Below are 17248 nucleotides of genomic sequence, written 5' to 3'. Positions count from 1 at the left end.
CTTGTGGTCTCGCTATCGAGACGAGACGAGATGCAAGCAGTGTCCCCTCTCGTGAGCAACACTAAAAGTATTCCATATTACTGTTTAGCTTACATTTCTCATGGCTTTCGTTTTCCAGTGTAATCAGGCCATGATTTCAAGACGACTTAAAACTAACGAGCCATTTATCAAACTCGACTGGACTCGAAACTCGACGCGAAAAACTGAATCGGCTCGGAACTCGACTCGAGGATATTACCCTTGACTTGACTCGAAACTCGACATGAATTCGAGTCGAGTCGAGTTTTAGGTTGACTCGTGCTCATCCCTTAGCGTTAGAAAAAAAAATGGTTGGTTATTATTATTCTGCTAAACTAATTATATAATAATAACAATGTTGTTATGTAAAATTAAAAATAAAGAATATAGAGAAACATTACACTACTCTATAATCAACGGGACAGGGACTCTAGGATAAGCAAGCTGATTTGAAAGAACTCCAACATTACATACTATCAGCAAACTATTTTCTAGTAATAAAGTAGGCCTGCTCATCAGAACACAGTTTATTCATATTGTAAAACTTTGTGTAGTTTTGTCTCATATATAAGGAAGAGGTAGAGCTGTTAATAAAAAGAGCGTCCGGAATCGACTCCCACTACCAGTATTTTATTATAAAAAGTTCCTTTATAAAAGTATTTTTACAAAATATTATACAAATTGATTTCTCTATAATCAGGGTGAATATAGGTGGTCTTTGACCGTAAGGTCGCAGACAGGATCTCCAATAGAGCCCCGTAGCAGGCTAAGCGGCTGAGGTTAGGATTCCCAGACAGAGCCCCGTAGCAAGCTAAGCCAGGAGATAGGATAGGCGTAGTCCCGTAGCAGACTAGAGGCCTGGGGTTAGGTTACTCCAAGAGTTTTGTAGCAGACTAAAGGAGGGTCACCAGAAAACTGGTACTGAACTGGATTCTTCTGTCCAATTTATAGCGTCCCTTGGGTGGCGGTGGCGCTGCTGCTTCAATTTCGTCTTCTGCTCCGTGGGAGGGGCTAAACGTCGTCTGCAGGTGATTGCAGGTCCCCCTGGTGGAAGTTCTTCTTGATGAAGCACGAGGTGGTGTTTATAAACACTTGATGCGTGGATTTGTTTGTAAACAACTTCACATGGGATATTACAATATTAACCCCTTACTGTAAATCGTTAATTATGGCTCCCTAGTTGTTGATAAATATTTTCCGCCGGGACACTTCAGACACTTTACTTTTAAATTCTGTTCACCATCATCCTCAGCTCTTAAGAAAAAGTATTCTCAAGAGCTGAGTAAAATGTTTGAACGGTAAAATATTTTCGTTCTCCATCTTTATAAAAACAACACCAATCAAAGTAAAATAGACTACCGGTATCATTGCACTCCTAGTTCACTCACTGAATGTATTGATTTGGAGCTGTCAAAATCTACGACAAAATCTTCCGGGTGCTTGCAATCAGTACACGTGATTTCCCTAAGGTTGTCCTCATCTTCAAAATACAGCAAATGGCACTACGAACTTATCTGTTTCTCTGTGTGTCTGTGACTGCTGGTCACTGACATACGTAGTTCATGCTTGATTGTTTCATTCTGAGAAATTCACTTACAGGAAAGAAACATTTGTTTCCGAAAAAAAAAAATACATATATTGTAGTTACTCATCCGAAATGTAACGCGAAAAAAGTAACGCAAACTAAGTACGTTACTTAAAGATTTGTAACGCGTTACCGTTACAGTTACTTTGGAAAAAATGTAACGCGTTACTAGGAAACGTTACTTAAGGTTAGTGTAAAGGGACAAGTTTTGCCGATAGATGTCACTACAGTCTTCGTATCTCTCCCACGTATTTTTTACCTTTCACGAAAATTTAGAATTTCTCTTACAAATTTCAACGTAGAGACTTCAAATTTTTAGAGAATGAACTTCATAACCTATTAAAGGGAACAATCCGTGCCGATTTTTTATTTAGAATTTTCTTTACAGTTGAAACAATTCCATTGTTAAAGGTTTGGGTATCCATTTCAACAATCAAGCCATTTCAACAATGAAGAAAATTCTAAATAAAAAATCGGCACGGATTGTTCCGTTTAATAAGTTACGAAGTTCCTTCTCTAGAAATTTGAAGTCTCTAGGTTGAAATTTGTAAGAGAAATTATAAATTTTCGTGAAAGGTAAAAAATACATGGGAAAGATACGAAGACTGTAGTGCCATCTATCGGCAAAACTTGTCCCTTTAAACCAACCTTAAAAAGTAACGCGTTACTTGCGTTACGTTACTTCCCAACACTGACCCAACAATACTTTTAACTACTTCAACACTCAGAATTCCCACTCAATTTCCACTTGAACCACAGAACACTCAATTCTCATTTGAATATTCAGAAGTTCTAGGCACGGCTGAACCTTCCCAGTGAGTGTTGGTACGGAAGAGTGTAGAATTAACATTGACCATTTATATTTTGAATAATTACGGGACACCTGGGTCATGTTTGCTTAAAAACGGGACATTTAGGCGTCCTGTTTGAGAATCAGAAAAAAACGGGACAACGGTTGAAAATAAGGGACTGTCCCGGCTAAAACGGGACGTCTGGTCACCTTGTGCTAAAGCCACCAAAATTTGTGAGAGATCTTCACCATATCTGAGTGCAGTTTCTTTACACAGCAGTTTCTTTTCTTTCTTTCTTTTCTTTTCTTTTTCTTTTTTTTTTTTTTTTAATTTTCGGCTAGGCAGAGAGGGAGCTTGGATGAAGCCACAATGTATCCATAAAAGCAGTAGTCGAAGTGAAACGATATGCGGAGATATGCCATACCGCCTCTGGTTTTTCAGTGATCAAGACAATATTTAAATAGCCGGTATATTGAGTCAAAAGCATAATAAAACATACCGCCTGTGCTTTTTTTCCAATTCGAACACTGCATAAAAGATTATAATGAATCCACGGGAATATACCAAACGGGCATGAACAATCTTTCTGACCTTTTCTCTATTCCATGTGGGCACTCGGACAACTAAAGTTGCAGGGATATTTTTTATCATTTATATTACATCGCAAAGGCGTTGTAAAGAATTGCCCTGAAAATAAAGCAATTATATTTCGTTTTCATTACAGAAATTTCAGAGCTACCCTATCCACAGCTCGAAAGAATACTGTGTGGAAATGGAAAACAACTTACCACACGAACACAACTTCGTAGTATCTTCCTTCTTATCTCAGGAGAGCTGTTGCTGTAATATGTTCGGATCTGTTGTACGTTTTGCAAAATGTTTGAGGTTGATGCTTGAATGAATGACTGATCCCCGCTGCTTCCACTCATCTTATTTATTTCAAAAGTTAACTTAAGAACCTCAAGAACCTTAAGTTCATCTTCAGTTTCAAATTTTATTTTAATGGTTAATGACCAGAGATTGTGTATTAGCATGCAGGGTGATGATTTGTCTCGCCAATTTGGTTCAGTTCAGTTCCGTTTTGGTTTACACTTATTACAATTTTATGTTTTCTTTAACAGGGGCGCCCGAAGAAAATTTTCTAGAGGGGGGCCCATCTCCATGGTTGCTATATTACATTTGGTATTTAATATACGTAGTTTGTTGTATTATGTATACATTTTCGTGAGCCAGAGGGGGGCCTGGGCCCTACCCTGCATTCCCCTTCGGGCGCCCATGTTCTTTAACATGTTAGCTGCCATGTGGGTCCTCACTAGTGGTCTAAGAAAATGTCCTCGTAGGTCCGAACGGATCTACAATTTGTAATTCGTCGAGTTGTCGTTAGAATACCGTACTTGTATTTTAAAGTGCTGTCTCTAGTGTTAATGAAGTGTAGTGTTTCTATCACATACAATATAGGAGATATTTATGCTATAGATTTTGTTTACATGTTGCTGATCAACGCCGCTAGAGGCGCTCAATATCAATTAACACGTATTTGCTGTTTCTGTAGGGTCGATCGGATCTACGTGTTGCTTTTTGAATGACTTACTCTTAATTTATTTTGACAAGATACCAGTTATGTGAAATCCCCGTCAATTTGCTGAATTTTTAGAAAGGTCTAGATCACTATATTGTTATTACAAACGAGATCAAGTTCTGCGCATATTGTTTCGTTTTTCATTGCATAAAAAGCTACTTATTAGCATTAAAACAGCAGGAACTCATCCACACTTCTAACACAAAGATAACCACAGTCAAAGGATATATCCTTTGTCTTAGAAGATAACTTCATATAATAATGAACAAATGACTATCAAATATGGTTGTCAATTCAACTGTAATTTATCCCCTTGCTCACAAACAAATATTACACGAGTAGGACCGATTAGACCCTCAATTTTCATATACGCGGATTCAATACATCGTCTTAGATTATGTCTCAGCATTAACATTATGTTTAAAAAAATATGAACAAAATAAAAGTAATGTACTAACTACATTTGGCACTCTACCGGTGAACAACAAAAATTCACCCCTGGCAGGTAACGTGTTAAGTATAATCTCCAGGGTGTAAACTCAAAAACACATTTTAATTGACAGAATCGTATAGGGATTCCCAATTCCGGAATTTTTACTTTCCGGAATCTGGAAAGTAAAATCGGAAAATTTCCGAATTTCGGAAAATTCCGATTTCGCAAAAATTCCAGAATTCGAAAAATTCCAAAATTGGATTTTTCTCAAGTTTGGAATTATTCCGACGTAAGAATTTGGCTAATGTTTAGCAGAAGGAGTCCAGCAATTCCTTAAAAGAGTCACAATTCCAGTAATTTCTGTTCACATTAGGTTAGGTTAAGTTAGTTTAAGTTAAGTTTGGTAACTTTATGTCGCATTATGTTAGTCTAGGGGTCCAACATAGTTTTTTTTCAAAAAATGATAGAATTTCACTTATTTATACTAATATTAGGTTAGGTTAATTTAGTTCAGGTTAGCTTAGGTTAGATTTGGTTACGTTATGGTAGGTCTAAGTACTTGCATCATCCATTTCTCCTGTTTTTTTTTTTTTTTTTTTTTTTTTTTTACGTGGTTCTGGACCCCTTCCGCTAAACATGACCCAAGAATTTTTCCGAAATCCAGAATTTTCCCGAATTCTTAAATTTTTCTGAATTCCGGAATTTTTCCGAAATTCGGAAAGTGAAATTTCTGATTCCGGAAAATTTTGGACATCCCTAAAATCGTCTGCTATCAGAAAAACGTTTTTATCACTTTGACAAACTTCTTTGTGTTTTTCTTTTTTTCTGTCGGGTTTGTGACAATAGGAAGAATCCGGTTTCTGATTAATATATTTGTGTTACTGTTAATAGTGTATTCTGATAAAAAAGGATAAATTATTCAGGATATCATACTGCTTACCGTGTTTTAAACACAGAACACAGCTGTCAAATGATCCGGTAATGAGTCACGTGCAAGTGCGTGTGTGTGTGTATATTTTCCCCGTTGACTGTTGAACTTGTCGATGTGATTGACTTGACAGTGATCTGTGATTTTACTTGAGGTAGAGGACTTGCTGTTCCTTTTCTTTCTGAATGACTTAAAGTTCAGGACATTTTTTCAAGTTCCTGTAAACATTTTAGTTTTTCGAAATGAACTTTTTAGTGCTACTTCCTTTTTATATATTAGGTGCCTACTGTTCTCCTCCGTATGATGGAAGTGCAAGGACGTCGGATGATCCCCAGTCATGTGGCTATGAGGTAGTATTTGTATTAGATACGTTTTCTAAGTATCAACTAAGTTAAATTGGTTGTTAAATATGTAAAGAAAGTAGCACTGTTGGCCTATGTTTAGCAGAAGTGGTTCAGCTCTTTTTTTTTCTAAAAAAAATGTTACAATTTTGGTAATTTCTGTTCACATTAGGTTAGTTTCGGGTAATAGTTAAGAACAGCTACTTCTCATCTCCCGTGCACGAGGATACATCTTACTGTTGCACTACTTAATCACCCTAAGTACAAGGGCAAGAACTCAGTCTATTACCTACTTTTTAACATCCTAGATAGTCAATGAATAATTCCTGAAAGTATTGCGTTTCTCGTCCTTCCCTAAATGGGAAGTACGGCTCCTTAACTATAACCGAATTGCGCTTATTTTCATTAATATTAGGTTAGTTCAGGTTAGATTTGGTAACGTTATGTTACGTCTAAGTATTTGCATCATCCGTTTCTCCTGTAAATTTTGTTTTTAACATGCTTCTAGACCCCTTCTGCTGAACATATTCCGCACTGTTCAAGTTAATATATTCAGCAAACATGACCAATTGTTTTTAGGATAGTTCTGACACATCCATGGAACAAAACCCCGAAATTCTTGAGGAATACTTCTAAATTACAAAGAAATTTCGGCTGGTCGTTCCAATAAATATATTTGAGATCTAATTTAGTATTGTTATAGATTAAGGTTGTTTCCTTAGGGTCCAGTCGAGCAGATAGTTCTACCAAATAGAAAATTTATAGGTAAAATACGATGTGAAAAATGTTTCGTGAAGGAATGTGTGTGTGAATATAAATAATTACTGTCAGTACATAGCATATTGAAATGCATTTTGACTGATAGTGGAAATATTGTATGAGTGTTTTCTTCCACTATCCTCCTTTATGCCTATATCTTCCGTTGTTGACGCGCTTGCTCCGTACGGACACATCCTGTCGCTTCTGCTCGGTCTCCCCTGCGTTCTTGCCCTGACTCGGTTATATAGCATTCGTGCTTTACGCGTTTTATGCACTGTAAAACTTATCCCATACGTCCACATTGTATTTATACTGAAGCCTCCTGAAGACAATCTGCAAGTAGTAATGGATCTCTTCATTTAGTGCATGCTCTGCTAAAAGAACTACAAAGCACTAACCTAAACTGAAAATGTAAGAAATGTCTGAAAATTTGGTAGAACTATCTGCCCGAGTAATGCTTTTCCTTAATCTATGATTTGTATGTCGTGTACAGTCTCAGAATGTAGCCGCATACAAATTAAGTATGGGAACAGAATTTCTGCTAGTCGTTAAAATAAATATTTTCGGGATCTAGTTTAGCAAGGGTATTTCGTGAACATCTTATAATGTAGCTGTGTACAGATTAAGAATACGCGGACAAATTTATGTAACAGTGAAAGTCACATTTCTTCGTCTAAAAAGTATTCTCATCCTTTTACACTCTTGTTAACACATATTGACACTCCACTTAAATCAGATAGCGTTAAAGAGGCCAACCAGAAATAACTGTTTAAAAAATTTTGTTAATGTTCGGATGAAGTAGCCATGCTAATTAAAAATGCCAAACATAACCTAACCTAGAGATGCAAAAAAGCCGGCTTTTTGGAAAAAAAAAACGAGCATTTGGGAAATTTTGGCTTTTTTCATTTTCATTTTTCTGTTTAAATAGCATTCCTATAGTATACTCTAAAGTTAAATAAGATTCCATGACCTAAATGCCATATTTCCCTCTGGATTTCACCATCATGATGGAGCACATGGTTTATGAATTAAAGTAAACATAAAGTACGTAGTATTTTAGGGCAATTTTAAAAACTTTTTAACTTCTGAATTATCGACATTTTTTTCTTCTCTAGATCATTTCTTTTTTGTCATCCGTGTTTCATTTCTTAGAGCTTACGACTAGCTTCTAGCACATATTTAAACTTTTGTTTTTCAGTATATATATATCAGAGCTTACGTTTTTCAATATATCTGTCAGAGCGTACTTCCACATTTCTGTTATACTGTAGCTGTGCAATGATTTAACAATAATCTTCCGGACACAACCTTGAATACCATTTGGTAGTATTCAGTATCGGATTTAGAAAAATATTTGGGAGGGGTTTGCCTGAATAATGTTTGTTTTTTCTAAAAATTCCTAACTTTTATTTAAGAGGAGCTTAAGTTTATGAGTACAGGCATAACAAATATTTCGTTTCGTTTCTATATATTTATCTACAATCTTCCAGATACAACCTTGAAGACCATTTTATACTGATAATCAGTGGCGGATTTAGAAAAGTATTTTGGAAGGGGCTTTTCTTATTAATGCTTAGTTTTCTAAAAATTCCTAATTTTTTATTTGAGGACAGCTTGAAGTTGATGAGTAAAGGCAAAACTAATATTTACTTTGTTTTAGAAATTCCGTAATTTCGGGGTAGAGGCTTCAATCCGAAAGACATCCCCACCCTAATCCTCTTTGCAAATCCATCATTGCTGGTAATTAGTAATAACAAAGATTTAAAAACGATTAGAAAGGAAGTCGGCCAGGACTCACAGTACACGCACTACCTCTACATTCACAGATGGAATTAAGAAAAGCTTTTGTCAAAATGGTCGAATGCGGGGTTGAATCGCGGACTTCACGATAGAAGCGCGAAAGCTAACCACTCACTCATGTTTGTTGTGCAGTTGTGCTGAACTAAACCCTGCGTTAGGCGCGTACGTTTGTGTTGCACAATTAGGCGCGTGGGTGACAGGTGTCCCCCACCCACAAAAATATATCTAGAATAAGTAAAATCATCTTTAAATGACGATTCTTTGATTCGTTTGATCCAATGTTAATTACAGGTTATGGTTTTGGTTGTACACATTGTTCTACTGAATACAATGGACTATTTTCCATAACTACTAGACTGACTGCAAGGATGTTACACAAAAGTCTTTGAGATGCTCTCCACACATCGATCTCTTACATTTTAATCACCACTTCCTTGTAGTTTTGTCTCTTCCTCTTCCATAGGCATGCCAGCGTCCTCAAGAACCTAATGGCTTTTCAAGATCGACCACTCGCTCTTCCTCAACACCCAGTAAGAATCGAAGTCCGACCCTCTTCCTAATTTCAACTGGAACTTGGGGAATAGAGCATCGCTGTTGTAACTGAGATTTAGTCATTTCCCAGGCGATATCCTCCAAAAAATTCCTTCGTGATAATTGAGATGAACTGGTATTGGATTTCACAATGTAAAGTGCGTGAATTGCACTTATATTTAGAAGATCAAAAATATCACCAAGGGCCATTTTGTTCCGTTTCAGTATTGTCACTTGCACTTATTTGACCAATTTCATAATTACTGTCATCAGAACACACTTCCTACTCCTGCTCTTCCTCCTCAGGCCATTGTAGAACAATATTTTTATCTTTTATCGTCTCAGGTGTCAGGAGAGAGAAGAAAAAACTCAGGTTTCCGAACTATTAGATCATGTCAAGTATGTTGAAAGTAGGTGAAATGCTTAAACTTACATTTTTAAAAGCACTTGCTTCAGGAGTAGAACCTTTCCTTACTGAATTTCAGATTGACGCATTTCTCAGCCCATTTCTTTACTATCTTTAACGGATGTGATAAAAAAAAAGTGTGTTGCAAAAGTTTGTAAAACCAGAAGCTTTTAGTTGTTCGAGTTCATGTAGACGATGTAGAATATTAGGAAAACCATCTTGTGAAAAACGTTGATATTAGTTTCGCTATACGTATTGTCTTTAAGAAATGTCAACCAGCAATGGATTTCGTCGAAATAGCAGAAAATGTCTACAAAAATTTGTTTTTAAACTTCTGCAGAAGTCATTATAAATTGACAAGTGCTCTTTTGTGTTTAAATTTAATTTTTTCTACAGAGTCTGATGTTGGAGTAAAACAGTTTTTAGCTAACGAATTCAAGCTGCAGAACAATTAGGAGTTAGTACTCTAAATGTGATCAGTGTTTGGGTAACTTTTGGCTAAAGAATTTGGATACTTCAGAGTAAAAAGATTTGAGAGATATTGTTGAAATTGTCTTGATTTTCATGAAAATTCAAATCTAGAAAGAGGATTTTCAATCAATGCACACTGTGTAGCAGATAATTTAAAATAACAAACTTAAATGTACACAAATAAAATAGAAATTATATAAAATACATGTAATAATTAAGTTTAGAATATAATTACTTACTTTTTTTTTATTACAATTCAAAATTATTCGATATTCAAATAAAATAACAATAGACATAAATGAGGAATGGAACAATAATTGCTAACAGAATAACAGAAAAGTATAATAATTTGAATAAAATTGTAACAGTTGCATTAAATAAATTTATGAAATAATTGCGAAAAAATAATTAAGTCAGCAGGAAATATATTTCGATAGTCGAACCAAAGGAAAGGGTAGAAAACCACCTATCAACGGCATCATATCTAGTGTTACTGTCTGCTTTTCTACGCCATCCAATGATATTACACCTTATTTGTATAGTATGCCGTCCAGTTGTATAAATGTTCAGTTTTGTCCTTTGTGTTAGAGAAGAAACACCTCATCTAGTTCTTTTCCATGTGGTAAGGTGCCTAGAACCGACGACACGTTGCCATGTTGGATAGCAATAGATATGCGTTGAATTAGGAAAGATGTTGAACGAATATCTCGAGTAACGATAGAAATGCGTCTGCGTACTTCTCTAATAAAATCAAGGCATGCAGATCCCCAAGCATCACTAGTCTCGATGGCAATTGTAGCAAAAATAAATTTATCAAGGAGGTTGTTATATTTCCTTTGCTTTTCTACTTCTCTACGACCCAGAGAGAAAATACAGGTGGTTTACAGGCGCCTGTGAAACATGCATATTTTTACATGCGCCTGAAAATGGAACACTTTTAAACGCATGATACAGGTATCGATTTTTTTCGCGATCATTGCATGTTCATTTCATGGAAACAGGTAGTTTTCATGTTAATAGAATTGCAACCTTGCAAACGTGAAAAATGCATGTAAACAACATGTAGAGAGTGGAAAGACATGTACGTAACCGGCATATTCCATGTAGTTGACATATACGTTACCTCATGAGGATCTGACGACAGCTGCTTTTCATTTGATAAGAATGTAATTGACATATGAAATACAGGTGTTAGCGATTTAGTGGGCGTTAGCGGAATATACATGTAAAGTACATCGCATTAAGTACTATACATGTGTCAGGACCGTGCATATGTGCATGACAAACTGGAGAATTGGTGCCTGAATATTACATGTTTCCTACACTTGTAACATTAATGATTCACTCCAATCAATCTTGTTCATAGCATGCACCAGTTTAACCCATTTATTGGCAATCATGATCATTGCATTTTCCGTTTACCTGTACATTGCATATAGGTGGGTTCACACTTCGCATGTACACGGAGATAATACAGGCAATATATTTAGTTGTAATCCCATGCATTATACATGTGTCAGGACCTTGCATAGCGAATGTCGGACTGGAGACTTGTGCCTGAATATTGCATGTCTCCTATGCCTATAACGTGAATGTTTAGCTCCAATCCACCTTGTTCACCACACGTATCTGTTTAATCCATTTATTGGCAATCTTGATTATTGCATGTTCCCGTTTACCTGTACATTGCCTTTTCACTGCACGTACGGGAGTTACACACTTCGCATGTACACGAAAATGATAAATGTAAAATAACATATTCTACATCATGCGTTTTCCATGATATACGCTAATACATGGTATTTACATGTAATGCGAATGTCACACGTGTATATTACATGTGTTGACAAACAGGCACCTTCCTTGTACTTTTCATTCTTACTGCATTGCGAATGTTATCAACAATCCATTCAAGGTACTTTACATGCACATATTCCGTCCATTTACTTGCATTCGTGTACATTGCGTGTTCCCATTTTAATGTACAGGCTCTGTACAACGCGTGTTTCCGTGCAAAATTTCCAACAGAAGTTTAATACTTTTTCGACATGCATATCACCCGAAGACAATGTGCCTGTAATATTTTCTTTACATGTATTTTCGCCGAAACAGGCGCCTGTATAATGCCTGTCAAAATCTAACATGCTTTTACAGGCAATTCCAGGTACAAAACGTGGCATGTTTCCTAAAAAATTTTCATAATAGGACTAGCAACAGCTCCAGCATTCATAACAGCTAAAGGGAGACTTAAATGGGCAAATGTATCTGAACACGTAAAGTCCCATACTAGTGATTTGCCTTTCAACCAAGGAACTAATGTCATACCATCAGGTCGTTTACCATCTTAACAACAACATCCTGAAGGTTCACGTATGGAAGGAATTCCAGCTGTGGTAAGGGCTCGTAAAATTATATCAATCACAGAGGAGTGTCTAGCGTGTCTACCCATGCTCTTCATGCGTGAAAGACCATGCAGGCCACGTTGGTTAACTTGATCCCTCAAGCTGGGCAGCGATGTGGCTCACAAATATCTGCACCTAATTCTAAGGCTACAGAGATTCGAAATGCCTCATTAGTCATATGAAGACCTAATGGTGGGGAGGGTATTGCATTCAACCATGTCCCAGCAAGTAGGAATGAGGCAGCACGAATCCTGGCTTTATCCTCTGAAGCAATAACTGGCTGTAAGAGAAGTTCATGAAAATGCGCTGCAATTGCTGTGTACCAAGATGCCTGAGAACCTGTTTTGTTAATTTCTGGAAGATCTGTATCTATTAAATTTTTCCATTTGGTAGAGCCTTCTTGAACTGTGCATCTGGGTCTAGGTGGTAACCTTGCGGAAGAAGAGCCTCGACTAAACGAAAAGATCCGTGGTAGGACGCTAAAAAGGAAGGAATCGCCGAATACCAAGACCCCTAATCTCACAGGTAAGGATACTTGAATCCAAGATTCGTCGATTAGGAGAAGTTCAAAATTGACTCCAGACCCATTTTAAGGATATGATCATATTTCTCCAGTAGTGGAGTCTCATTCCAAGATGGAAAGCATCGTAAGAAGTAGTTTAAACGAGGGATCGACAAAGAGGCACGTAGAACAAAGAAAGCTGCATGAACAGAAATCGGGGCGAGTCGAGACAAAAAAATTTATAACTTCGATATTTTGCTTAACAGGACATTGGTAAAAGCTTCCTTTGTAAGAGCGGCGCCTAGAAGACAAGCATTCTGGTTAGTTACGAGACGTATTCCTGGGGCAGTTTCGTCAAATTTTTTAAATAATAGGTCGAACTTGGCTTCGTCTGACCCAAGAAAACCAACTTCACACTTTGAAAAATTCAAATCTTATGATATAAATACTATGTCTATTAAAAGTAACAAGTTCGTGGATTTCTGTCCCATTCTGGGGGAAAGTGTCATTTGATTTGAACAAATTTGCAAGTATTGTTCCAAAGTTAGCTATAAATCACGCTTTAATATTCAACAAGAGTGTACTGATTTAAAAAAAAAAAAAAAAAAAAAACTTTGTTAGTCTATACGCGCAGGAGTTTATGAAGCCCTCTGTCAATGGGATAGTTTATACATTGGTATGACTAAGAAGAAAACTTTTTCTAGTGTCACATGAAATGTGGAACGAGACTATGGTCAATCGATTTATGTTAGTGAACACGAAAATCCATTAACGGGAAATACATTCGATCGCAACCGTTCCGTAATTATGAGGGGAGTGGGAGCACTGGCAACATAAAACGTTGTGGATAATGAGACGAAATATGGAGCAAGAGCGAGTTCGATGAAAATATGCGTAGAAACACAACATATACTACAATGTGACATTATATTCGATAATACTCTGACAAGTGAGGGCAGAGGCGTAGAATATAACGACAGAGGAGGAGGGCGGGTAGCGTAAAGTGTAGCGTAGGGAAAATGTTCCATGAAAGGTATGAACACATACGAGCCGGACTTGAGGGGAATAGCATAGTAATATATCATGGGCATGGTCAAGTACATGGGTGCAAAGTAGAAAGGCAAGGGGGCAACGGCCCCAACCGTCCTGAACTGATCTTTCAATGTATAGTGCTATATTGGACTTTGCAGTCCATACTTTTATGTCATCATCATTATCATCATAAACATGAAAATGAATGCTTACATGTATACAACAGTCTATACACATCGGACGTTACGAGGGGAGGAAGTCCAGAACCTACGGACAATCCCGTCCATAGCTCTTTTTCTTCCATTTCTCCTTCACGTTGTGTCTACCGGCTATTTATAGTTTGTGATTGATTACTTGACCATGTATTATTACCATTCTCCTGACGTTTTGCTTCTCCGTTTTCCTCAATTATCTGACTATTTTTACTTGCGCTTATCCGCCCCCTCCTCTGTCGTTATGTGCTTCGCCTCTGCCTTCACTTGTCAGAGTATTATCGAATATGTCAGTATACGTTGTGTTTCTACGCATATTTTCATCGAACTAGCTCTCGCTCCATATTTCGTCTCATTATCCACAATGTGTTGTGTTGCCAGTGCCCCTACTCCTCCCCATAAGTACGGAACGGTTGCGATCGAGGGTTTGTCCCGCCTATGGATTTTCGTGTTCACTAACACAAATCAAATCAATCACAATCACTAACACCATAGTCTCGTTCCACATTTCGTGTGACATCAGAAAAAGTTCCCTTGTAAGAGGAGTATTAGTACCAGAATTAAATAACATATGAGATTCTAGGGATGAAGATTCAATTGTATCAGGGTAGTCGAAGCATTTAGAGATGTTCAACCACCACCCAACTTCTTCAATAAGAAAGGGGACGTGTATAAATTACATTACATTAGGATAAATGAGCCTCAACTGAATCTGGGCAAAGGGAATTGATAAGAACTGAAGTAGTACCATCAAAAGTTTTACTAAAAATTAAAAGTAACTGTGTATGTTATCACACCTTGATGTTCTGTGAAAGCAAATGTTCAGAGGCGTTTTCTCTCAAAGAAGCAACCAATCTTGGGGAAATGTAAAGCGCAACATTTACTGCGTTTATGTTTTAATTTTTGTGTGATTCAGATTCTGACAATTGTTATGTCAATGCTTTCAAGACAGTGACTGTTTTCGTATTACGAAGTTATAGAATTTGTGCATTTAATTTTTATTATTAAGAATGTGCGTTTAGTTATTCTTCGTAAATTGTGAGCGACGAAGGAAGCAGAAGGATCCTCAAAACTTTCACAGGATAAATATACAGGCAAAATAAAGATGGTTTAATTATTAAGTTAATAATGAAGTACCAGACATCCCCGTTATATACGACGCTGCTGGAAAAGTTTCTGCAATAAGTATAAAAGAAGACATGTGAAATTCTGAAGTGGCTTTACTGTTTCCAAATTATTCTCCTATGCACTTTCGCATACGCTCAAACCAATTTTGTAAGCTTTTTTAACAATCTGAGGCTGCTACCTCAAAAACCGCTGTTCAGAATTCAACAGCTGCTTAAGGCGACACAAACAACTCACCACACATTGTCTTTTTCATGTGTGGAAATAAAATAGGTGGTGATGGGTGAGCACGAACAATGGGTCATTAACTTGACATTTTTTACTGGACAAAAAAAAAAAAAAAAACCAGGTTTGGTGTGCTGAGTATGAATTGGCATTGTTATGGTGAAGAATGATGCGACGATTTTGGTTTATTTTACACAATTCATTAATAATCTCTATCAAACAATTTGTACATCACTTAGAATTTACAATCCTTTGATCTTCTAAAACTATGGTAGCCACATGTCCGATATAACTGAAAAGAAAACAGTAATCACTTGCTGGCAGCATTCTTCTAACGAACTTCTTTGGTTTCGGCTTGTTTTGAAATACTCAAACAGTAGATTACTATTTAATACCGAGTTCGTATAAAGAGATCCTCTCTAACGATCTGTAGTACACGAAATTTTACTTACTTTCGTTGATTTTTTGGAGCATTTTTTAAATATTAATTGACATGAGCCTGTTTTTGAACTTCGGTCAAGGTGTGTGAGATCCATCTTGAAAGTTTCCTTATGTTGAATTAACGTTATGTTTATGTATGCTTTCATGCCAGTGTGTAAGAATGCCTGTATCTCATGATATGTTCATGCTAATCTCTCTCAATCATTTCACGTACAGCATCAACTCTACTAGCAACAACAGGCGTGGAAATTCATCACTACGAAATGTGCGACCACGCTGGAATTCGGAAAATCAATTATACACAATCCTATTGGATGGTGCATCATCCTCAAAAGCCAAATCAAGTCGCTTAATACATTGTTTTCGTGTTAAATAACATTTAAAATCATTGTACAGAAGTGTTCATGAAAAATTTCCGTTACTCACACAAAACTGCTTCTTCGAATTGGTGTAAGAAAATAAACGAATAGGATTAATCAAGCAGTAAAAAGTAGTTAAAATATAGAAAGGTTTATTCTTCAGAATCTTTTAATAGCGGTACACTAGCACCACTGTTAGTAGTAGTTTGCAGAAACTTTCCATTATACCTCGTATTGATAAGTAGCTGTCTTCACAAACTCGCTTCAGTAATTGTAAGTATTATGTTAAATTTTGTATGTTAAAATATTTGTTTTCATTAATTTATTAGTCGTATTGCATTTTGTTGATTTTATAGGCATGTCCACAACCACAACCAGGGAAGTTGAATGTTCATTTAGTTTGCCATACACATGACGACGTAGGCTGGCTAAAAACTGTTGATCAGTATTATTATGGATGTAAGTATACATAATTTATTTATTCAGAAAAAACTTTCAGATACAACCTACGAGGCCAATTTACGTTGTAATCTTCAATAATAAACAATAACAACGGGAAAGGAAGTGAAAGTGGATATCAGATAAGGTATCATCGTCTACTGACTTAAAGAAAACACTGGAAAAGTTCGTTAGAATCACCGGGCCATTGAACTGGGTCCGGGATCTCCCAAGAGTTTGTTAGAATGACCGGGCCATCGAACTAGGCCCTCACGATTGCGAAGCAAATGTGTTAACTATTAGCTTCCGATCACTCCTAGTAAAAATACATGAAATAAGCAGTGAAATTTGGAAGTGGTACTGCTATCCCTTTGCCTAGAGTAAATCTGGGTGACTGCTAGAAGATCGAACGAGACTTATTGTACGCAGTATGCTACCCAGTCCTCCCTCAGACTAGCCATATGTAGATATTGGTGTCAGTCAATTTAGATCAGGAGACTGTATTACAATGTATTCACGTTGTGCTTGAACAACTCAGCGATCTTATTAGGGTTGCCATATGTCTGTATTTTATACGGACTGTTTGTATTTTTGGATCCATGTCTCTGTCCGTGTCGCACAAAGCATGAAATAGGAAAATGTCGGTATTTGACAGTTTTTGGAGCTGTCTGAAAATTTCCGAGTCGGGAATCACTAAAATCTCAGGCGAAAAGAATTGTGTTTTCATCATATAACTCATATTTTAGTTACTTTTCATAAAGTACGTTTTGTTTTTAAAAAATGTCTTAATTTTTCTATTCCATGGTTCGTTTAGTTAGATTTATATACGTAATCTAATGGCATGATTTATTATATTTGTGTTAATGAAAA

The 17248-nt window shown here is 36.6% G+C and overlaps 1 protein-coding gene across 1 annotated transcript in view; it reads left to right on the top strand.

Annotated features, from left to right (window-relative positions):
- Positions 1–5197: 5197 nt before the first annotated feature.
- The window catches only part of LOC145693846 (lysosomal alpha-mannosidase-like), a 100380-nt gene continuing 88329 nt past the window's right edge, over positions 5198–17248 (top strand). Inside the window, exons 1-2 of the mRNA XM_081770051.1 lie at positions 5198–5684; positions 16297–16399. Coding sequence (XP_081626177.1) covers positions 5577–5684; positions 16297–16399 — 211 coding nt within the window. The 5' untranslated portion in view covers positions 5198–5576. The remainder of the gene's footprint in view (positions 5685–16296; positions 16400–17248) is intronic.

Source organism: Thermobia domestica, chromosome 1, assembly GCF_964235325.1.
Source record: "Thermobia domestica chromosome 1, izTheDome1.hap1.1, whole genome shotgun sequence".
NCBI lineage: Eukaryota > Metazoa > Arthropoda > Insecta > Zygentoma > Lepismatidae > Thermobia > Thermobia domestica.
This window is presented reverse-complemented; position numbering and strand designations above follow the sequence as displayed.